This window comes from Heloderma suspectum, chromosome 4, assembly GCF_057233095.1.
Source record: "Heloderma suspectum isolate Gila_16-S chromosome 4, 16-S_ref, whole genome shotgun sequence".
NCBI classification, from domain to species: Eukaryota; Metazoa; Chordata; class Lepidosauria; order Squamata; family Helodermatidae; genus Heloderma; species Heloderma suspectum.
This window is the reverse complement of record NC_139461.1, coordinates 267,793,155-267,817,347: the sequence shown is the minus strand read 5'-3', so window position 1 is coordinate 267,817,347 and position 24,193 is coordinate 267,793,155. Positions and strand designations below refer to the sequence as shown.

General features: G+C 44.1%; 1 protein-coding gene across 2 annotated transcripts in view; it reads right to left on the bottom strand.

Moving 5' to 3' along the window:
- LOC146348682 (deoxynucleoside triphosphate triphosphohydrolase SAMHD1-like) overlaps nucleotides 1-24,193 on the bottom strand; it is a 51,250-nt gene that overhangs the window by 2,946 nt on the left and 24,111 nt on the right. For both annotated transcript variants that reach the window (XM_084853788.1, XM_084853787.1), the window contains exons 4-12: nucleotides 19,913-20,073; nucleotides 17,908-18,023; nucleotides 14,829-14,899; nucleotides 14,183-14,338; nucleotides 7,219-7,319; nucleotides 6,729-6,837; nucleotides 5,935-6,026; nucleotides 3,131-3,246; nucleotides 1,013-1,152 (exon numbers count right to left, since the gene is read on the bottom strand). In XM_084853788.1, the coding sequence (XP_084709914.1) occupies nucleotides 1,013-1,152; nucleotides 3,131-3,246; nucleotides 5,935-6,026; nucleotides 6,729-6,837; nucleotides 7,219-7,319; nucleotides 14,183-14,338; nucleotides 14,829-14,899; nucleotides 17,908-18,023; nucleotides 19,913-20,073 (1,062 nt within the window). The remainder of the gene's footprint in view (nucleotides 1-1,012; nucleotides 1,153-3,130; nucleotides 3,247-5,934; nucleotides 6,027-6,728; nucleotides 6,838-7,218; nucleotides 7,320-14,182; nucleotides 14,339-14,828; nucleotides 14,900-17,907; nucleotides 18,024-19,912; nucleotides 20,074-24,193) is intronic.

Below are 24,193 nucleotides of genomic sequence, written 5' to 3'. Positions count from 1 at the left end.
CCATCTTCATTTCACAAGAATACCTTTGTGCCATTTGGGGCTCAGATACATTCTTATGAAACAAAGATGGTAGGCAGCTGCAGGCCAGTGTTTTTTTGTTCAGTGTGCCCAGCCGCACCAAAAAGGAGAAAAGGAAAAAGGGACTCCTGTCACTTGTGTCTGGTAAGGTGCGAGTAGGGTACTAAGGAGAACAGTGGAGGACTAGGGAGAGCAGGAATAAACCAGCTGGGTGTCAGGGAATCCAGCAGGAATCCAGCAGTGAGGGAGAGGGAGAGCAGCAGGAAGCCAGCCAGGGGCTGGGGAGCCAGCTGGGAGCAACGGGGAAGGGGGAAGGGGTACTTGTATGTCTGAATGGATGGGGACTGAATCTGTGTGAGAAAGTGAGAGAAAGGGTTTAGGGGAGACCTTGGAGAGATTCTGAGGGATTCCTTCAGAGGCTAGGTGGGTAGGGAGACTGATTTTTCAGTGGTAGTGCCCTGTTTGTAGAATACCCCTGATCCACAAGGCACTAACATTGTTATATTTTAGACAACAGTTTTATGATTTACTCATCCTTAGAATGTGTATTCTGCTTTTCTTTCCCTGGAAACTCAAAGCAGCTAACAATGCATGTAATCCAAAGCATAACCAGGTTCATTTATTCTCCACATGATCCTGGGATTCTTCTCTATTTATTCAATTAGTTTTTAATGGAGTTCTAACTTTTCTGCTAACTCGAGTGGTGTTGTTCTGTGCCCTTTAATTTGATGACACTTGTGAGCTACTTTGGATATTTTTAATAGGCGCATATAAATATTTTAAATAAATGAATGAAGTCAGCAGGCAAAACATGCCAATCTGTCATTAGAATTCCCTTACTTTACTAGCTGCCTTACATTGGAAAGACATAAGCAACTTGGCTTTGGCTGTATTGATGGTAGAAAATAGCAATCAGAACATCTCTTTGATCACTCCACGAATGAGTTAATATAGTGAAAGACCTAACCAAAGCAACTTGGAAAACTGTGCCTACCTTTGTAATTTCTTTGCCCTGTGGAGGACGCGTCTCTCCCAGGAACTTATAGAATTTACGCTTCTCTATATTTTCCAGAATTTCCCGTGCTTTATTCAGGTCTGGATGATCAGAGTGTAGAATCTGTAGAAAGATCTCATCTGCCAATATTACAACAAATAAATCAAAAGTCATTATAGCTAGCTGGGAATTGTATTTTGCATACTTGAAAAATCTAATGTACAAATCAAGGTGAGATTCCATTCTGGCCCATCAATAGCCTGGAGGAAAAGTCATAGTCATAGTCAGTTTATTTGTATAATGCATGTTCCACAATTATTCTGACAGTAGTCCTCAGAAAATAAATAATCTAAATACAATAACAGCACAATAGCCATAATACATAAGAAAACTATAATACCACTGCAACATAACATTTACAGTTCAACAATTAACAGTTCATGTAAAATGTATCAAAATGTTAAATGAGCATAAAACTTACCAACAGGTCAGTTAACAATATCCAGTACCAGCAACATCAACATTATATCCACGTTAAACAACAGATACAGCAGTTCACATTAAGAGACCTAACCCAAATTCAACTAGCATCAAAAGATAAAATTAGCAAAATTGAACGACCCCTACCAGCAGCCTCCAACCGTGCATATGATATTGCTGAATACAAACACAGCAAAAATGTCCAACTTAAAGTTGTACCCAAAGTTAAGTCACTTTTAGCCCACCTTTCCAGTCAAAAGAATGTCTAGGTAGTCAACAATCAAATATTAAAAACTTAAAAAATAAACAGTTAGTAAAAAATAACAGTAATAAAATTATATTTCTATAAAAGCATTTCTAAACCATTTCTTTTAATTGGAACCTTGACAGAAATAGAATCATAGGATTGGAAGGGGCCTACAAGGCCATCGAGTCCAACCCCCTGCTCAGTGCAGGAAGCCTCATTCCCAGGCAGTCTCCCATCCAAGTACTAACCAGGGCTGACTCTGCTTAGCTTACGAGATCGGGTGCATCCAGCCCTTTGCTTATTCAATACTTCTTAATATCTATATATCCCTATTTTAGCCTGGGATCCTGAATGTACCGGTGTGATTAGGATTTAGAGGCATCACGGATAGGGATGGCGGAGAATTTCTCCCCGAAACTTCGGGGGGCCGAGCGCCAACGTGTTTGGGCCCCCGAACAAGTTTTGGGGAGAAATCCTCTGCCCCCCCTGCCCCCCGCCCCCCCCCCGGGACGGGACTTACCTTCCCTGAATGTCCCTCCCAGCGGCGGGTCCGGCTGGCAGTTCGTCGGGTGTTCGAGCGGGGCGGGAGCGGCAGCCGGTCTTTCGACCGGCTGCCGCCGCCGCCATTGCAATCAAAGAAAAAAAAACAAAAACGTCCCCTGATAGGCTACGTGACGATTCACATAGCCTATCACGGCTAGATTTGCAAAGTCAGCCGTGATAGGCTATGTGAATCATCACGTAGCCTATCACGGGTGACTTAAAAAAAAAAAAGTGTGTACGGATAATGGCGGCCCCCATAGGGAGCCGCCATTCCCGTTCCTTATTTGGTCGCTGTAGTCTACATAAATGTTTACGTAGACTACGGCGAAAATAAGGGCAACGCTATTTGCGTTGCCCTTATTTTCGCCGTAGTCTACGTAAACATTTACGTAGACTACAGCAACTAAATAAGGAACGCGAATGGCGGCTCCGTATGGGGGCCGCCATCCGCGTACGCGCTTTTTTTTTTTTTAAGTCACCCGTGATAGGCTACGTGACGATTCACGTAGCCTATCACAGCTGACTTTGCAGATCTAGCCGTGATAGGCTACGTGAATCGTCACGTAGCCTATCAGGGGGCGTTGTTGTTTTTATTTTTAACTTTCGTGTTCGCGGCCGGGCGAGGCGGCAAGCCTCCTCCCCGGCCTGAATTTCGGCCGGGCGAGGCGGGAAGCCTCCCCCCCGGCCTGAATTTCGGCCGGGCGAGGCGGGAAGCCTCCCCCCCCGGCCTGAACTTCGCGGGGGGAGCAGCGAAGCGCTCCCCCCCACCGCGAACAAGCTGCGAGAAAAGGTAAGTGACTTTCGTCCACCCCTAATCACGGATGATAAGCATTAATGGTTGCCCGTACCTGTTAGCTTAGTGTAGGCTTCCATATCATTCAGTGCTGTAGAGATCTTGTATTCTTTTCCCCCAGAACCCTTTATTTTGATATAATTATCAGCTTTTAAAAAGGCATCTGTAATCCTGGTTTGAAACAACACAAATGAATAATAATTTATAACTACAATTTTACCTCCACATCAGGAATTTCAGACTATTGTTGGAAACTGAAGTTTCCCAATCAAGACCACTAGAAGAGAACGATGCAAATGTTAACATGGTGCAGATCAAACTATATTTAAATGTTTTTCTGTAGCTATTGTATTTAGCAAAATTCTTTTTCAATGACCATTTAGGAGGAGGGCAGGTGGTCATTCATCTCAGTGGCTCAACATTACACCCCAGAACTTGGGCAGCAACTTTTAATCAACTAATTGGCTAGATTAATCGATCACAAGGGCATCCCTGATTAATATAACAACACATATGTTTAAAAAAAAATAAAAGTTTGAAGACAAGTAAGTACTAATAAAACCTGCAAGTGGCAAGTACCACCTTAGAAGAGGTATTCACCTTTCACTTTCAAACAGAAGGCAATGCTGCTGCAACATATATGCACATCAACTAAAAATGTGTTTTTTTTCTTCAAAAGTATTTTTAAGTGAAAACATATACAGATTTAAACTGCAATTCTACACCTATTTACCTGGGTGCTTCCAGCTGAGACTTTTATTGTGCCGTAACCCTGCCTCTTTCCTTCAATTTTACAATAAGGACATAAGAACATAAGAGCCATGCTGGATCAGACCAAGGGTCCATCTAGTCCAGCATTCTGTTTACACAGCGGCCAGCAAGCTGTCAACAGGAAACCCACAAGCAGGACATGAGTGCAATAGCATGATCATGCTTACTGCCTCTGATACTAGAGGTAGCACAGAGCCATCAGAACTAGTAGCCATAGATAGCCTTCTCCTCCAGGAATTTGTCTGACCCCCTTTTAAAGCCATCCAAATTGGCGACCATCATTACATCTGGTGGTAATGAATTCCATAGTTTGACTATGTGCTGTGTGAAGAAGTACTTCCTTTTATCTGTCCTGAATCTCCCACCAATCAGCTTTATAGGATGACCCCAGGTTCTAGTATTATGAGAGAAGGATAAAAATGTCTCCCTATCCACATTCTCCACACCATGCATAATTTTGTACACCTCTATCATGTCTCCTTACTCAGCTTTTTTCCAACAATCCCAGTTGTAACCTTCCCTCATAAAGGAGTTGCTCCAACCCCTTGATCATTTTAGCTGCCCTTTTCTGCCTTTTTTCCAGCTCAACAATATATTTTTTTAGATGTGACCAGAACTGGACACAGTATTCCAAGTCGCACCATGGATTTGTATAGGGGCAGTATGATGTTGGCAGTTTTGTTCTAAATCCATTTTCTAATTATGCCTAACATGGAGTTTGCCTTTTTTACAGTGGCTGCACACTGGGTTGACATCTTCATTGAGCTGTCTACCACAACCCCAAGATCTCTTTCTTGGTCGGTCACCGCTAGCTCAGCTCCCATCAATCTGTACTTGAAGTTGGGATTTTTTGCCCCAACGTGCATCACTTTACACTTGCATACACTGAACCACATTTGCCATTGGGATGCCCATTCTCCCAGTTTGGAGAGAACTTTTTGGAGCTCTTCGCAATCCCTTTTTGTTTTAACCACCCTAAATAATTTAGTGTCATCGGCAAATTTGGCCACTTCACTGCTCACTCCTAATTCCAGATCATTTATGAACAAGTTGAAAAGTATTGGTCCCAATACAGATCCCTATGGTACCCCATTATTTACATCCCTCTTTTGGGAGAATTTACCATTTCTTCCTACTCTCTGCTTTCTGCTCTTTAACCAGTTACTGATCCATAAAAGGACTGCTCCTCTTATTCCATGACTGCTAAGTTTGCTCAGGAGTCTTTGGTGAGGGACTTTGTCACAACCCTTTTGTAAGTCCAAGTAACCAATGTCTACCAGAATACCCCTGCCTACATGTTTATGGACACTCTGAAAGAACTCTAAAAGGTTAGTGAGACAGGACTCACCTTTGCAAACGCCTTGTTGACTCTTTTTCAGCAGGGTTTGTCCTTCTATATGTTTACTAATTTTATCTTTAATAATGTTTTCAACCAGTTTATCCCAAACAGATGTTAAGCTAACCAGCCTGTAATTTCCTGGATCCCCCCTGGATCCCTTTTTAAAAAGTAGCGTTATACTGGCTGTCTTCCAGTCCTCTGGTATAGAGGCTGATCTTAGGGACATGTTGCCTATTTCTGTTAGAAGATCAGCAATGTCATATTTGAGTTCTTTAAGAACTCTAGGATGGATACCATCTGGTCCCGGTGATTTATTTACTTTCAATTTGTCAATAAGGTTGAGAACTTCATCTTTTGTCACCACTTTTGTCACCTCAGACTTCTTTCCTGAAAACATCAGTTCAGGCAGAGGGATCTGTCTTATATGTTCTGCAGTGAAGACAATGTCAATCTGTAGCCCTCCCATGTTTCCCCATGGCTTCTTCCATCTTTTCTCTTCCCAGAAAAAAAAATCCATTAAGAAGGACGAGATGGGATAGTGACTGTTCCGCATAATGACTGTTGATTGGTAGCGCTAGGAGCTGTCCATCTGGAAGCACCCCTAGAAGTATAGCTCATTGAACTCAATGGGACCTACTAGTAGATACGTATAGGGTTGCACTGTTAATGAATTAAAACTCTTACAGTTAATTGACTAAGGTTTTCAGTTGTGCAACAGTTCTACCCAGAATATATTAACACACACTTACATGATTTCAATGACGTTGCCAACCTGGTGCTGGTAAGCTCTACGGTGCAAGCTGTACCGGGTATGGAACATGTCATACAAATTTCCAACCTCCTAAAATCCAAGATCAAAAGGGCCTTTTATTTATCTTTGATATTAATACCATAGTTGCAAGACAATACAAATACTAGCCATCTCATTTATAAAACCCTCTGGCAGGAAATTCTTGTAATCCTTTGACCAAAAGCCAAAGTTAAATGCAGTTTTGAGACTGATAATGATCAGGATAGGCCTGGAGGAAGAATTTAACCAGTGGAGGCTGGTGGCTCCGACTTCAGTGGGTCTGTGAATCCATTCTGGGTTTCAGTCAAAACCAGCCAGAATTCTAAAGGAGGTATCCAAGGTACTGAACCTAGTATGGGGCTAGGGTTCAGCACCTTGGGCAGCTCCTATACAGTTCTGGCTGGTGCTGACTGAAACCCAGAATGGATTCACAGCTCCACCAAAATAGGAACCACCAGCCTCCACTGAATTTAACCCTTTCCTCCCATGCTGCAGTCCTGAGGAAAATCCCTCTTCTGAAGCTAGTGAGACCTGAGTCCAAATCCTCACTTAGCCATGAAACTCACTGGGTGGCTTTGGGAAAGTCAGTGTCTTCGGAAATACCCTCCCTTACAAGGTTGACATGAAGTTAAGTGGGATACTGCTTCTCTGAGCAACTTGAAAGAAGGGTGGGATAAAAGAGTGAAATAAACACTATTCAGAACATAACATCACACTTGTTGAAGGGAATTTTCTTCAAGGGAGAAAGTTTACCTTGTCACGGAAACATATATGCATCTTGTTTTCGCCTTGACAGACACGAGCAAATTGAATGCAACGCCGATAATCAAAGTTACTCTGCATTCCAAGATGATGACAATCCCTAAGTATATTTCATAAATAAAAATGAAATAATTCAGTTTTGAAGTTGCCTTATTGGTTTGTGGTTGGTTTTTAAATAATGATTAACTCATCATAAAACACTGGAAGTAGTTCAAGCCATCATTAAACAATTGAGTCTGTTTTGTGTTTACTTTTTCTTTTCTTTCCCATGAATATCTTGTCAGGTATTGGTAGTGATTTCTCTTGTACTTTAATGTATAGCAATTTTCCTGTTTCTCTACTGAATTCCTAGCATATGTTGTAATTTGTTTTAATAAATTAAATTAAATTAAAAAAGAATTCACAGAACTATTACCAATACATTGTTTATTTATAACAAAATTCATTCAAATGCTTTATATGACCAACAAAATCTCCATACCTGGCAAAATAGTCCCATTTATCAACATCAATGCCATTTATTTTGTTAGCTACTATCTCGTAAAGGAACCCCTTCTCTTCAAGTCGCCCATAGTAAGGCCACTGGAGAAAGAAAAGAAAAAAATCAAGTAAATACTACATTAGAATTAATCAATCTAATGTGAGCACCAAATCAGTATTGCAGCAGGGTTTCCAACTAGCTACCCCCAACCTTGCACATACTGGAATTAGGGTAGCCAGATGTGACAGAAGACAGGCTTCCTGTGCGTTTAACAGTTATATATCAGGGAGATATGATAGCGCTCTTCAAGTACTTGAAAGGTTGTCACAGAGAGGAAGGCCAGGATCTCTTCTTGATCATCCCAGAGTAGGGATGGACGAAAGTCCCTTACCTGGTCCCGCAGCTTGCTTCGCGGTGGGGAGGAGGCGCTTCGGTTCTCCCCCCGAAATTCAGGCCGGGGGGGAGGCGCCCCATCCCTCGCCGCTGAAATTCAGGCCGGGGAGGAGCGCCCCGTTTCCCCGGCCGCGAAAGAAAAAAGTAAATTAAAAAAACAACAACACACACCCGCGATAGGCTACGTGACGATTTACGTAGCCTATCACAGCTAGATTTCCAAAGTCAGCCGTGATAGGCTAGGTAAATCGTTACGTAGCCTATCACGGGTGACTTTGAAAAAAAAAAGAAAAAGCGCGTACGCAAATGGTGGCGCCCATGGGCACCGCCATTTGCGTTCCTTGTTTGGTCAGGGGTAGTCTGCATAAAGTTTTATGTAGACTACGGTGAAAATAAGGGCAACGCAAATAGCGTTCCCTTATTTTCGCCGTAGTCTACGTATACCTTTACGTAGACTACCCCTGTCCAAATAAGGAACGCAAATGGTGGCACCCATGGGTGCCACCATTTGCGTACGCGCTTGGTTTTTTTTTTTTTCAAAGTCACCCGTGATAGGCTACGTAACAATTTACGTAGCCTATCACGGCTGACTGAAAATCTAGCCGTGATAGGCTACGTAAATCGTCACGTAGCCTATCACGTGTTGTTGTTGTTATTTTTTACTTTACTTTGTAATGGCGGCGGCGGCGGCAGCCAGTTGGAAGACCAGCCGCCGCCCCTGCCGAAACACCACCGAAACGCCTCCGGGACCCGCCGCCGAGAGGGACGTTCGGCCACGGTAAGTCCCATCCGGGGGGGTGGGGGGCCGGCGGAGAATTTCACCACCAATTTTGGGGGGCCGAATGCGTTGGCATTCGGCCTCCTGGAGATTCATGGAGAAATTCTCCGCCATCCCTATCCCAGGGTGCAGGACACGGAATAATGGGCTCAAGTTACAGGAAGCCAGATTCCGGCTGAACATCAGGAAAAACTTCCTGACTGTAAGAGCAATATGACAATGGAACCAATGACCTAGGGAGGCGGTGGGCTCTCCCACACTGGAGGCGTTCAAGACGAGGCTGGACAGCCATCTGTCAGGGATGCTCTGACATGGATTCCTGCATTGAGCAGGGGGTTGGACTCGATGGCCTTGTAGGCCCCTTCCAACCCTACTATTCTATGATTCTATGATATAGAAGAGAGAATTTTAGTTGCTACATCTGCTAAAATTCCCTCTTCTACACAACTGTTAAAGGCACAGGAGCCCTGTCCTCTTTTTTACATGACTACCTAACCCCAACAGATTGATTTATCATTGCTAATATTTTAAAATTAAAGTTTTAGAATGGGTGTCTAATGCTACAATACTATACATGCTTGCCTTGGTGTACGTCCTATTGAACTCAATGAGACTTACTTCTGAGTAGGCATGCAAAGGATTGTGACATCTGCCCCCCCCCCCGGCCGCTGCATCAGATCACCAAATTGAATTAATTCTCTGAGCCCTTATGAATGCAGTAACACCTTTGCAAATGGGGGGGGGGGATCTTGCGCAAGCAAAACTGCAAGACTGCCTGTCTGCTATTTAGCCCAGCATATTTATATCCCCCTCTTCTCAGTGTTAATTTTATCCTCCACTTCAGTGCTTGCCTTGCTAACGAACACCCTTTTTTAAAAGGCTGCTTCACATACAACCAATTACACCAGCCTAAAAAGCTCCTTCTCCTGCAGCTGCCAGCTACGTTCAGCTCCCCCTTCATGCTTATTGTTTCCTTCCAATGGTCTCCATTGTTAGCGATCAGAAATACATATTGGTTAAAGAGCAGTGATGGAAATGGTAAAGGTATGCAAATTTCAAGGCAGAGCAGGAAGTGAGGGGAATTGGTAAAGATATGCAAATGTCATGGCAGAGCAGTAAAACAGAGGGGGAAATTATGCAGATTTTATAGCTGCAGACTTTCAAATGTGTGCAATGTAAAAAAAAAAGAAAGTTGTGAATACATTTGGGACACTCTCCTGTGTCCTTTCGTCTCGATTTTTAGAAGCACAGCGTGGAGGGCACTGAGAAGGGATGAGAGAGGATGGCAGTGGCACTAGCAAGATTATGAAGAGTGGCAGGGGTTCTCATCACTCTTGCCGGATGGCTCTTTAGCCATTTCCGACAACTCATGATGAAGTCACCCTGCCGAGTTCAGATGTCACAACAAGCCAACCCTGAAAACAAGCTACCCTGAACAGCCCCAACACAGGCCATGGGTTCTCAGGGTGGCTTGTTCATAAAAAATAAGCCACCCTGCAGAAAGCGCACTGGGTTCGGATGTCACAACAACACATCATGAGTGATCACAGTGGGTTGTCGTGTCATGCAATCCAGGTCTTTCTTTAGAATTCCTGACCTCATGCCCCCAGTTTGTTCATGTATGCTTTGGCAGACACATTAGTCATTCTTATAAGTACACGATGCCCTTTGATCTGGTCTCAGAAGTGCTCAGAGTTAGCTTTATGGCTCTGAGCTCTAAGAGGATAATGCTCAGCAAAACTTTCTGAGGTGACCACAGTCCCTGCAACACTCGGTCTCTCAGGTGGCCCGCCCCAGTAGATTGGTATCAGTTGTGATCACCATTTGGATTGGGACTGACAGGCTTACTCCTCTAGAGAGTCTCTGAAGAGCCAGCCACAAAGACCAGGGAACACAGAGACTGTTACAGATCATCAGCATGAGGTGGAACCTGCTAGCAATTGCCTCCTAGAATGGAAGCAGCAGCCTCTGTAACTCCCGGCTGTGTAAGCACACCCAGGACATACAATCCTGACAAGATACCAGGTAACCCATTCAGTGAGCCAGAAACTGCAGATCCACCTAAAGAGCATTCTGGACTCTTCGGATGGCTAAAAGGATGTTGCTTTGCCTCTCCTCTGTTAGGAGCATCCTGAAGTGGCAAGTGTCCAGGAGCACATCTATATGTTCCAGAGTCTGAGAATGTGCCAGAGAGCTCTTCCCCTACATTTATTACAAAGCCATAGGCTGCTAGGCACTCCACTGCATCCAAACATTCTCTAACCATTTTTCCTTGGAGGAAGAATAAAAGAGGATCATTCAGGTAAGGATAGAGGTAGATGCCTTGCATCCTGAGGTGGGCTACCACGGCCACCAGGATCCTGGGGGCAGAGGTCAGACAAACAGCATGATTCATTATTGGTAGTGCCTCTTCTGGTAGGCAAACCTCAAGAACCACTGGGGTTTGGGCCTGATGGGAACATGAAGGTAAGCCTCCAAAAGGTTTAGTGTCACCAGAAAATCCTGCTCCGTCAGCACATCTATGACGGATTTGAGCGTCTCCATCCAGAAATGCCTGAGCACGAGGAACTTGGTGAGCCACTTTAAATCCCAGATGGCCCCCACCTTTCATTTCTTTTATTAAAAGAATCCAGTAGCCTCCAGAGGACCTCTGGTCCCACGGAACTGGCTCTATATCCAGTAAATCATGTTGATTCTCCCCCAACAGTGCTCAATGTTTGGTGAGTTCTCTGGACTTTGGGGATGATATGAAATTGTCCCTCAGTTTCCCTGAAAACTCCAGAGCATATCCAATGGAAGTAGTCTCCCATACCCATACATCTGATATAGTCTTGGCCCAGACCCATGAGAACTCTAGGAGATGGCCCCTTATCCTCTTGTATGGGTGGCTGGCATCAGGCCATTGGTGACTTTTTTGTGCCTTTGTTGAAACCAGAAGGAGTGAAGGAGTTAGATGAGGAAGGCCAGGATCCTCTGGATGTGCCCTTGGGGTGAAACCATTTTGGTTTATACCCTTCTGAAGCTCAGGACTTGAACTGAAAGGAAAACAAAGCAAAAGGACTGCTGCTTCTGGGTTTCTGCTGCTCCTTCTTGGAGGTAGGCAAGGCTTTCTTTTGGTCCTTAGTCTTAACTAGAACAGAGTCTAGAGCAGGAGTAGGAGTAGGCAACATTTTGGGGCCTGTGGGCACATTCAGCAATTGGAATAACTGTTGTGGGCACCACCACAAAATGGGTGTGCTGCAGGTGAAAGAACCTGCTGTCTTCATTTCCTAAGAATGTCTCTGAGCCCCACAGGTAGCCCAAAGGCATTCATGGGTGAAGAAGACAGGAGCAACTAGAGGTCCTCACTTTGCCACCTGCCAGGAAGAAATATTGTAAAAAATAAAAATGAAATGTAAGAGAGGTAGGGCGTCTCGGGAGGTGCCAAGAAAGGTGCCCAAGGGCGTACTGGTGCCCAGAGGTGCCACATTGCTTATTCCTGGTCTAGAGGATTGCCAAAGAGTTTGGAACCCGTGAAGGTAAAAGCAGCCACCTTGGCCTGTGAACCTGGGTTGCCTTCCCACCTTCTGAGCCACAAGTTTCTTCTGGCCACCACACTGGTGGCCATAGCACGTCATTCTAGCTGAATGGCATCAAATGAGGAAATGGTGAAGAAGGCAGCAGTGAGAAATATTATGAAACCCATCCTTTATAGCAGGGATGTGGAACCAGCAGCCTGTGGGCTGGATATGGCCCGCGGGAGCCTTCTTTCCCCTGGCCCCACTCCCTATCTCCCCAAACTAGGAAATCTCTTATATCTGATCAACAGCAACGACATTAAAAAAAAAACTGCTTAAAAAAAGCCTCCACTGGTGCCAATGGAGGCTTTACAAAGGGTAGTATCAGTGTGGAGGACATATTTAGTGGGGTCACCACTGGGGACGGAAGGACTAACTCCTCCCCAGTGCTTCAGCCTTCCACCGCCACTGGAGGCTTTTTAAAAGCCTAATTGCAGCAGGGGAAGGGCATTTTCAGGAGGAGGAGGGGAGGGTGTGTGTGAGACAGAGATTGAGAGACAGACACAGACAGAATGGGGTCTGGGCAATCACGTTGGGGACTACATAGCACCTTGAGATATTTCATGACCTCTGCTGGTAGGGAATAAATCTTGTTGACTATGCGGAGTGATGCCGTGCCCTTAGCTAGATTGGTCCACTCTGTCCTCCTTATCCTTTCCATGAAACGTGAGAATGGAAACGTGAGTGGTTTAGGGGTCCCTGAGTAATGATGGCCCTGGCACTGTAGTATCAGCTTCCATTGGAATGGTGGAGACAGAACTGCTATCCCCAAGCTGTAAGGTGTATATGGCCTTAATCAATACAGTTAGAAACAAATCTAGGTGAAAGACCCACTCCTGGGTGGATGAGTTGGACTCCAAGTCCTCCTCAGACAATTTATCCTCATGTTTGGAATCCAGTCCAACTGAAACCTCGGATATCCCAGGAGACAAATCTGGGGGGCCCTTGTTAGGATGCTTTGAGTGCCCCCTGTCTTTGCCACTGTCTACGAGGAAGCTAGAGACAGAGTCAGCTATGCCCTGCTTTCTAGCCCTCCCCTCCTCTGAATCTTTATGAGGAGAGTCTGAGGAGAAAGGGACACTGGACAAACTGCAAGAAGAGGAGATGGAGGAGGGTGACCTGCATTTCCGTTCCCCCTTCTTGCAACTAGGCCATGTCCTAGAATAGTGGCAGTGTCTGTTTTTTCTTAGACTTGTGAATCTCAGAATGGGAACAAGAGCAGCTGGAATGCCTCTTCACCAGTTATGAAACAAACCCCTTAATCTCCTGGGCACTAATTTGTCTCACGCAGCTCTGGAATTCAGGGTGAGTTTGGTTGCCATTAAGATTGGGGACCATCTGGGAAATGGGGAGGATCCCCCCCCCCGAGCGACTCATCACACTGATGCCACACAGAGTCTCTATAGCTTGCTGAAGAATTGTCTTGGAGGAGCCATCCCCCTACATGATGTCCATCTCTGGGTTTAGTGCCATGGCCCAGCTGGGAGTGGAATGGGGAAGGGTGATTAAAATACTTCTATGTAAAATGTTTTAAATACCTAAAGTCATGGATCAAAAAAGCACCTTCCTAATACTGAACACCAATTTTTTTTTGAGTCTCTGAAATATAAGATTTGAGTCTGGGGGTGTATGTATGGAATCTTTGGATGCAGTCCTCTGTCTTTTACACTCACAGCATCTGTGTTCAAAACCATAATGTCATTTCAATGACCAGTGATATTGCCGCAGTGTATCGGTGTAAATTCAATCAGTGTGACTGTACATAGATTTCATCATCTTTGCTGTAATCCTATACCCACTCACCTAAGAGACCTATTTACTTCAGAGTAGACAAGTACAAGATCACACTGAGTATGAAGCTGTTCAGACCACCAATCCATCTAGCCTATCTAATGCTTTGAGATTTCTTTTCCAGAATCTCAGACAGAGGTTTCTTCTAAGATCTACTAGCTTGCATCCTGAACTGGAAAAGCTGGGACTGAGCCTGGGACCTTGCTTATGCAAAGCATATGCTCCACTACTGCTCTATGGCTCTCGTAAAGATTTTAAAATACAGCCAACACATTCAAATAAATGAGCAAACGTCCACAAAAAGTAATGTAACTATCCTACATGTCTCCTGTCTTTTCCCCTTGAGATCCCCATCCCTTTGGAAGGATAATGATAGCGCAGATGACATTCCACTAAACTGCATAGCATTTAGATAACCTCCAGAGAGGTGGAGAACAAGACTCACCAAATCGCCAGCTGGCTTTGGCACAGTAGGTCCTCCTATCAGTTCTTTGATAAAAACTATGTCTTCATCGCACTTGAGTCCATAATGCTCCATGACTGGTTTTAGTTCATTGGAAATGATCAAGTGGTCAAACATCAGAACAGAAGCCTGTTCATGCTGCAGAAAAGCAAGTTTTAATTATTAAATCCGAATACATGCTGTCAACAAACCCATCATAATTCAATGCAACAACATTTAGACAGGCCACGGGGAGGAACAATCCCAGCTTAATAAAACAGGATATGCATGATCAATGTGCATCCACACACAGCCCCCTCACTCCTGCTTTGCTCTTCCCTTTGTGAGAGTGTGAAAAGAAGCCAGGACTCTGAACTTAACAGTAGCTTCTGATACACAAAAACCAAGCACTGTGGTAAATTATTCCCAGATAAGACAGCATTTGTAAGACAGCAATTCTAGTGACAATATTTCTCCAAGATATTCAAAGTACCTTCTATTTAAACAAACAAACAAACCGAGGCCCCTTGGTCCTTCAACTCTTAAAACACCATGTGGGTAACATATTTAAGGACCACACAACATTCCCTTTATTTTTACTAAGGAAACAATAATTGGTTGCATATTATACTGCATGTAGCACACCCACCTTCCATTTTATTTCTGGACAAGCAAGTGGGATGAATCTTCTGTCAAACATATGTGAGAATGGTCCATGACCTAAAAATAAGGATTGTGCAGTTCATCTGTATGGCAGAGGTAAGATATAGGTGTGCATATATGTATTTTATGTATATGTAAACTAGTTAGGTCTATTAATTTTGGTATTCCTATTATCCATAGTAAAGCCAAACCTGTTAGAGCCAGAGGATAAACTTACAGCCTGATCAAACTAGCCATCTTTTATTCTCCCCCCATGAGTGGCTAATAACCATCATAAACCATCTAACAACAAAACAATATAAAATTAAACTAACAATATAAGCACACAGAAAAACTTAATGGCGGAGATAAAATTTAGAACTGAATTATAATCAAACTCCTATTGGAAAATCACTGTTTTTTACTGTCTTTGGAAGTCAGGTGTAGGGTTGGGCCCAGCACTTCTGCAAACGTGCCCCAAGAAGACATGGGGACTGATTCTGAGTCAGATGGGGAGGTGGACATGGGAGGAGTTGTTGAGGCATCAAGGTTGCAGGAAGGGGGGCCACGGTGAGAATATCGGTGCCAGCAGCTGCATGATAGCCTGGTTGGGCTGTCCTCTGAACCCATGGGAACGCAGGCTCCTAATGAAGAGGACCAGGGTGGGATATTAGAGACTGCAGAGTCAGATATCAGGTGAAAAGGGAAGAGCAACGCAGGGTCATGAGGTGCTCCAAGAGACTTGCAGCAAGGGAAGCGACCTTGTGGAAAGACCCATCATGAGGGTGGAACTTAGTAGGCCACTCAGTCTGACACAGGAGGTCTGTAGTAGCCAACAGCAATTTAGTAGCAATTCTCATGGATGACATTTTAACCCAGGTAGTTACCTGAAGCCTCCTCTATGCAAAGCTTGCTAGGAAAGCTTGTTGTCAATTGCTGCATAAGGGTACTGTCTGCAGCCTGAAGCAAGGCCTGTTTGTTTTTACTTTGCATAATAAAAGTAATTGACTGTAAACTCGACTTGACAACTTGACTACAAAGGGCACCTGACAGCAGGGAGGTTGGGTGGTCAAATGAACCTCCAGGGGCAATATGTCCAGAGCGCAGGCATCACCACTGAGACCTTCCTCATTTTCCCATCCATCTCACCCTGGGTTAGAATATGGAACAGAACCACCTTGATTATCAAAGCAGGCTGACATTAAAGGAGGTGATCCTGTATGTATCCTAGATGACACAGCAGAGACTGAAGGAAGACCAGCATTTGGGTCCTCAGGTTTTGTTTCCACATTTTAATGTGCATACTCACTGCTTTCCTGTTTTTACCTTACTTTAATAAACTTTACTTTATTGGACTAATGGGCTCTCTCCCTGTTTATCATCACAACAATCCAGTGGCGTAGGAGAGGTTGAGAGAATAGGGGTGTTCATATGTTATACTGAACACACATACAGTCTGTATACATGTGTTGATCTGAATACATGTGTAGTTATACACATATAACATTCAACACATGTACAATCTAAGTACACTGTACACAGATTCCGGGTCTATATGCATGTACATGTATACAGTACATTCACATTTAATGTAATGTACTTGTGTTTACACAGAGGTTTCTAGATGAATGCCCATTGAATGGCATTCCTTCATCTGGAAAAACATGTGCCAGAATACTGTAACCTTTGCATTGCTGCTGCATTCAAGCTTCTTGATTAACAAACAGTAGAAATAAGGAGGTTTTGGATCTTGAGTAAATGGGTTACTTTAAAAAGAATTCAAGCAATTGCTCATAAAATTAGTGCTGCTAATCTATTGTTGCTAAATCTTCCACTCTCCCTCAGAATCACCTCACAAAAATCACCTCCTCAGAATCTCCTATGGCAGCTCCTCAGGGCCAAAAAGGTTTGTGCACCAGGCATCATGCAAGAGTGGGGGAGGATTAAAGTCCTCCCCCTCCCCGCCTCCATGTCATTGTCCTGATCCATGTAGTATTGCAAATTGTGTATTGATCTTGACTAAAGGAATAGGCATCATACACAGAATCCTGTAGGTTCTCTCTGGAACATAGCATTCTAGTTTCAGAATGAACGTCAGCATGCACAAAATAACTTTGCCAGCAATTGTTGCCATAGGATAAAATCCAATATAAATCCAATATAAGCCCTAAGTAGGATTTAGGTTGGATTTTACCCATAGATTTTAACAGAGCAGGAAACTTTAATAATTTCTTAACCACTGCTCAGAACTTCATCAAATCAATGAAGGATTGCTTTCTTCAAGAAGTCTGAATGAAGTACAACAGTTTTTACTAAAATGTAACAGAACTATAAGATACGCCTGTTCAAAAATTGGAGCAACAAGGGTAAATGTGTCGAATTTCAGCACTTTTTCACTTGCTGCCTGTGGCAATTTTTATCAGGTCAAGTTTGAAATTTGGCACTATTATAGGCCTGATCAAGTAGATCAAGGATGTCAAATTTCAAGCTGTCAACTCAACAGTTGTCATTTTTATAAGCAATAAAAATTTGAAGCTAATAATGACAGAGCCTTTTTTCACACTCATCTTAACTAAAGGGGCACTATTGTGCCTCTTCAATTTGTTCAGAGAAGCTCATGGTGTGGTCCCCTCCCACAGGCTTATCCTCACAACAACCCTGTGAGGGAGGTTAGGTTAGAGTGGCCCGAGATCACCCAGTGAGCTCCATGGCTGAGTGGGGATTTGAATCTGGATCTCCCAATCGTAGTCCAACATTCTAACCACTACACCACACTGCTTTTATGCTTGCACATTATGCTACTGGATAATGTGCACAAAGAAAAAGCACATCAGGGAAAGGCTAACCTCCCTGACATGCTAATATTCTGAGTGCAAGGAGTTTCTCTCTTCAGGGAGCATCTAATCATGTGACCACCCCTCCCCACACACACACTGAAGTGGTACAGTCCAGAAACAAGTTAATCATATAGATCTACCATTTTTGGCAACAGGCCTTGTATAGGAATTTAAACTATTATAAAATGCAATAGTACATTATTTACAAGGCACATACCATTTTGTTAGTATATTTGAGGCATGGCTTACCCAAATCATGACATAGACCAGCAATCTGGACACACAAAATATCCCTTTTGTCAATTTTCAGTTTTGATTGTCGCGCTTGCAGCTCCTGGACCAAACAGCCTGCCAGATGGCTAACCCTGTTGCAAGAAGGCAAGAAGTGTGGCTTTCCATTAGTAGGCCTTGTGGTGTTTCAAAATCTACTTCCTACTCAAGCTATTCATATAGGGTGTTTTCAACATGAAGGGGTGTGTGGAATTCCTCACCCAAGCCATCAAAAATTTCCCCGCAATGAACTCAACTTCCCACTCCACAGCAAAGTGCCCTTTTCACTCTGGCTTCTCCAAATATACTGGTATGCACCCCCACTTCCCTGAGGGACATTACCCAGTTTTGGCAGCTCTTTGGAGGAGAGACCACTGGAGACTTCTGGTGTTTCTGTAATATTTATTTTCTTTTCAATACACAGTTGGAGAATAAGTGGAGACAAACAGCATACGTACTTCCAGCAAGCCAAAGACCTGCTACCCTACATCAGCTCTCCAGAGAGATACCTGTGGTATTCATGTGATACTTGCATCCTTTAAAGGAGGATGAGACAAATTCATGGAGGATGGGTCTATCAATGGATATTGGTCATGATGGTCATATAGAACATATAGAAGGTGGTGTACCATGACCTGCTTCAGTTTTTAAGCACAGGCTGAATGAGATTCTCTCAGGGATACTGTAACTGTGGATTTCCAGTATCAGTAGGCTGTTGGACTACATTACCTTTGAGGTCCTTCCAATGCTATGATGCTTTCTGGCTGGCCACCATTGGACACAGGATGATGGACTAGACCAGGCTTCCCCAAACTGGTGCCCTCCAGATGTTTTGGACTACAACTCCCAGGATTCCTGACCATTGGCCATGCTGGCTGGGGCTGATAGGAGCTGAAGTCCAAACATCTTCAGGGCACTAGGTTTGGGAAGTCTGTACTAAATGCTAAGATTTCAGTAAGGAAATATAAACCATTCTTAAAGTCAGTTCTTTTGTTAACTGCATTGTGTGCCTTGTATTAATTAAGTATCTTGTGTTTTTAGGCAATATTATTTCTTATTACTGATGCAAATATAGCTCTCCCCCGACTCCCCGTACATTAATTTTGGCTCTTGCTATTTTAGATATTATTGACAATGGGCAGAATCCAACAAGGCGCTTACATCCCCACCGATGCTCTTGTGCCCTGCCAGTTCCCATCCGGAAGCGGCACCCACCACGTGTGGAATGAAGCTTTAGTGCTTCCAGAACAACCAGAAACAAGCAAAAATGCTCATTTCTAGAACACAGCAGGTTGACAAGAGTTCACGTACGGCAACTCCGCTGTCCTGTTCCAATTGAGAAACGAGTGTTTCCACTTGTTCACAGCTAAATCTCTGTTGCAGAAGCAATGGGTCCTGCTTGTGTAACAGAACTGGTAAGACTCGCCGGTTGTACAACAGAATCTGCAGGATGCAAGAGAATTGGTGGGGGCATAAGTGCCCCATTGGATTCTGCCTAAGATATAGAAATTGTGAAGATTTGTCATATTTTGAATAGAAGAGTCCTAAATAGAGTAACCTTCACTATTACTGCCTTGTGCAGTAAGAAGTCCAAAGCCTCCAAATAAATTAACCTAGAAGAGTCTGATGGCTAACTTTTTAACAAAGGGGACCTATGGGATAACCCACAATCCGAAGTTCCAGAAAATGTGTTTACCTATTTGCATTTGTAGTTGGTGAGCCTACATCTGCTCAAAACTAAATATTAAACCTGCCAGAATATGGGATAGCATAAAGAGGACTACAAAATGTTTGACATCTGTTATAAGTAAATCTCCTTCGCTGGATGATATGTAGCAGAGCGTCCTTGAGTCCATATATGTAACTAAGGAGCTTCAGTTATTGTTGTTCATAGGCACAGTCAACCCTTTGGTAACATGAGAGTGGGTGCCAAGAATACAATTTAAATAAAACAAAGATCTACAGAGAAGAGCATGCTCCTTACCCAAGGGAATGTTCAAAGCGGTTGTGTGATGCTCCTGGGTAAACATAGTAAGTGCCACCCAACTGTTTAATGTATCGCAGACGCTGAAACTGAGGTGTGTCAATGATTCGAACAAGGAGAGGATGCATTTCAATGTGACCATGAACTGGGTCATTGAATACCTGGATGGTTCAAAGCAAAATTAAAAAGCATAAAAGTTTACATAGAAAAAAGGGGAAGTGCCATGAATTTCTCAAAACTAAAAAAAAACAAAAAACCTTGGTTTTCTCTTGCTTTTAATGCTAAGAAGTTAAGATAGTCACAGGATAAAATCATATAGCTGTCAATCAATTTTTAATAGCTTGATCAACAAGCTGGAATGAATACTGTATCCAGACAAAAGATACGTTGAAAACATAAAATGTGACAAAAGTTTTGTCCCAACTCAGCAGATAATTTGTTTGAGAAAATAATCCTAAATACATTAAAATAAAGCATTTATAAAAACATTAAAACCAAGTACTCACAGTACCACAATTAACAAACAGTCTGGGCAGCACAATCAATCAGGGAAGGCCTAGGTAAAGAAATGTGTCTTCAACTGGCACCTAAAGCACATCACAGCTGGCACCTCCCAAATACCAGGGGGCATTCCATAAGGTGGGCACCACCATGGAGAAGGCCTTCTTCCAGGTTAGCACAAGATGGCAATTGACAGGTCATAGTATAACCAGCAAAGCCTCCTCTGGTGAGCTTAATGATCTATATCTACAGGTCCATATTGGGGAAGGTGATCCTCCAGGTAACCTGGTCCCAAGCTGTTCAGAGCTTTATATGCCAACAGCAAGACTTTGAACTTGGCTCAGTCTCATGCCCCCACTGAAAGAATCCTCTTCATCAGAGGAAGTAGAGCTCCCAGAGATGGATGATGCTATGGAATCACCCATATCAGGATACCTGGGGGAGCCTGGGCCCTCAGGGGAGAGGACCATGGGTCCATCCCCACAGGAAGAGGGGAGTTCTGCTTCAAAGTCAGAGACTGAACAACCATCCAATGCCAGACAGCATCATTGCCTTAAGAGGTAAATCAGTAAGGCTCCTATAAGAAGAAGCACCTGACTCGAAAGAAGGACTCCTCAAGAGGAGGAAACTCCTCAGGAGCAAGGCTTGTAATGGGTAGGGTTCAGGAGGCTCTGGTAACATAAGTCTGCATGCTCAGTCTAGCCTTTGCTGGAAACATCGCTGTTGGGTCAGTTCCTGTATCTTGTTCTCTGACCTTGACTTGTGTTTGGACCTCCATGTTATCGACCTTTTGATTTTCGCCTGAACACTGCCTTTTAGAACTGTAATTATACTTGACTGATCTGCCATGCTTGGGTATAACTTCTTTCTGGAACATCCATGTTTGCTCAGAAAACTGCTTGACATTTGGCTTGCTTTGACTTCCCTATTGCAATGAGCTTTCTGTTTGCATAACATAGAGCTGATTTATTATTTATCGTATGGCACATTCACATTGCGTTACAATAAAAGCATAGAGCATAATAAATATGAAATATAAAATATAGACAAGAAGATCACAAATGTATGTCTAGGTTACAGATATAGTTTTTTGCTTCAGTTGTCACAGCCAGGAAATCAGCAAAGTCTCCATTGTAGGCTTGGTTTTGACACTCTGTCACTATGTGTTGGATAGTTTGTTTTTCAGCCCCACAATCACAATTTGATGATGTTATTTTGCCCCATTTATAAAGGGCATCTGCACATCTACCATGACCCGTGCGGATTCGGTTCAAGGTTGTCCATATCACACTGGGCTGGTCAAATCCAGGTGGTTTTTCCAAGATGCAGGGCAAGCTTCGGCATTGTGGAGGACAGTTTCCTAGCCAATGTTGTTTCCACATGTTGTGGAATTAAAATCATCATCTAAAAGAGCTTTAGCGGTAGAAATGGCTGGCTGTCTCGATCTGAGCCTGTTTCGCTCCATGTAGGTTACGTCATTTAATATTGGTAGCTGGAGATTGTCAATAATCTTCCGATATTCATAGAGCTGAACTTAGTTGAAACAGGACACCAGTAGCTAACATGCAGCCATACAGTTGCTTCACCTTACCAGATAAGCCAGAGATATTCCACTTGTCAGGATTCTGATCCCCAACACTTCACTCAAAATAGCCATCCAGTTCAAGCATTTAAACTCATGAGTACGTTTCATGTAATCTGGGTAGGGATGTACGAAACACTTACCTGGCTCCGTTCCAGGGTTTCTGTGGTGGTGGGGAGGCGCTCCGTCCCTCCCCCCGGAATCCTCCCTGGCCGGCTCTGCTCCACGGCAACTCCGTGGAGCTGAATTCCGGCTGCTGCCAGGTTGCTGCGGCCGCAAATGGCGGCCACTCCACGGGCCGCCATTTGCATGGGGGCCAAGCTGTGATAGGCTACATAAATATTTATGTAGCCTATCCCAACAAAAAGCAGCCACACAAACGGCGGCCACTACACTTATTATGGTAGTGTATCTCCACTGTGCTTATTATGGCAAAGAGCAGCGGCGCAAATGGCGTAGTGGCCGCCATTTGTGCCCCTGCTCTTTGCCGTGGTAGGCTACCTATTTATGTAGCCTATCACGAAGACAGGCAGCCACGCAAATGGCGGCCGCTACGACGGCCGCCATTTGCAGCCGCAGCAGCCCGGCTGTGGCCAGGAGACGAGCTGGAGCCGCCGCCGCATCCTCCACCGCCGCCGCCACATCCGCCACCAGGTAAGCTCAGTCCTGGGGGGCATTCTGCGGGGTGACGGGGGGGATTGCCCCATTCTGCCATGGACTCCGGCCTCACTGGAGTCCGTGGCGGAATTCTGACATCCCTAAATCTGAGATAGTATAATATGCAGCCAAGGGCGCAATCCTATTGGCTGCGCCCTTGCTGTTTGGAAGCCTCTGAACTCTTAGGCTTCCAAGATTCCTATGCCCTGCCAGGCTGAAGCCAGCAGGGAAGGAGGAGCAGTGGAGGCAATCTTTATCTATCCATCCTCTGTCTCTGGTGATTTTTGCCAGATGGGCTTTTCAGAGCATCCAACAAGGGTGTTTCGGAGGGGGAGAGAAGGAGGCTGGAGGAGGCCTCAGGATATCTCATATTCAGTCTCTCCAGTCTCCTCTCCTCCCCACCCACTGGAACGCTTCCTTTCTTCCTCCTCAAGGTTGCTTTTCCAACCTTGGAGAGGCAGCTTGCATGGTTCTCTCCATGCCAACTGCAAGGGGGCAGGGTATGGGGGTGAATCTCCAACTCCTCCTTCTGAGGTCAGACCACTGTCTCTGACCTTGGAGAGGTTTTCCAAGCAATCCTATGGTCCATGGGACACTCTTCCAGGGACCACAGGATTGCTCTCTGGCTATTTTCAGAAGGATGGTTCATGTATTTCTTACTGATGAGGGAAAGACATGTACTTAAGCCCTCCCTAGCAATGGACAGCTCTGTCAATCTCAGTCTTGCCAAGATCGTTGGTGTTTTGAGGTCAAGCTTGTTCCATCCCTTTTCCACACGAGTTTGGGCTTTAAAAAAAATCATATGAAAATTTGTACACATTTTTCATAATATTCATAATAATGTATGCATTCTTTGTATGCATTTTTAATCATACACATTTTCCCCAGGTACTTCACATTCCTGAAATGCTGTTTTGTGCACACTTTTCCCTAATATGTACATTTGTGTGTGCATTTTCCCCCTGAGATGAGCTGCATGGGAAAGCTCACAAAAACGTTGATTTCAGAAAGGAATTCTGTCTTTGGAGGAGTGAATTGGATGCATCCATAAAAGAAACCTTGAGGGAGCAAATTCCCCACATTAATCATTAACCGCAGGGGTGGAGAATGTGCAGCCGTCCAGGTGTTGTTGGACTTCAACTCCCATCAGCCCTCACCACTGAGTACACGGGCTATTGCTGATGCAAGCTGCAGTCTAGCAAAATCTGGAGGGCCACATGTTCCCTGCCCCGATCTACCGGCTGTCATTCTTCTGCTGTTACCTCGGGAAGTACTTGTCTAGCCCCATGCTCTGACACAGGAGAGAGTCCATATCTCTGTTGCCCCAGCAGCAAGCTTTCCCAGACAACAAACAAATTGCTGCCCCAGTTCTTTCCTTTGTCCTCCTCCTCTCAGATGGCAACTACTCTTGCCTGACCAGTTAGGAGGAAGAAGAGCTAAAGTGGGAAATAGAAGATCTTAATTAAAAAGCATTTAATATTAAGCATTTTGTATTTGAAATGTGACCGTTGTAATGTTACAGACTTGAATTGTAAGCCAAT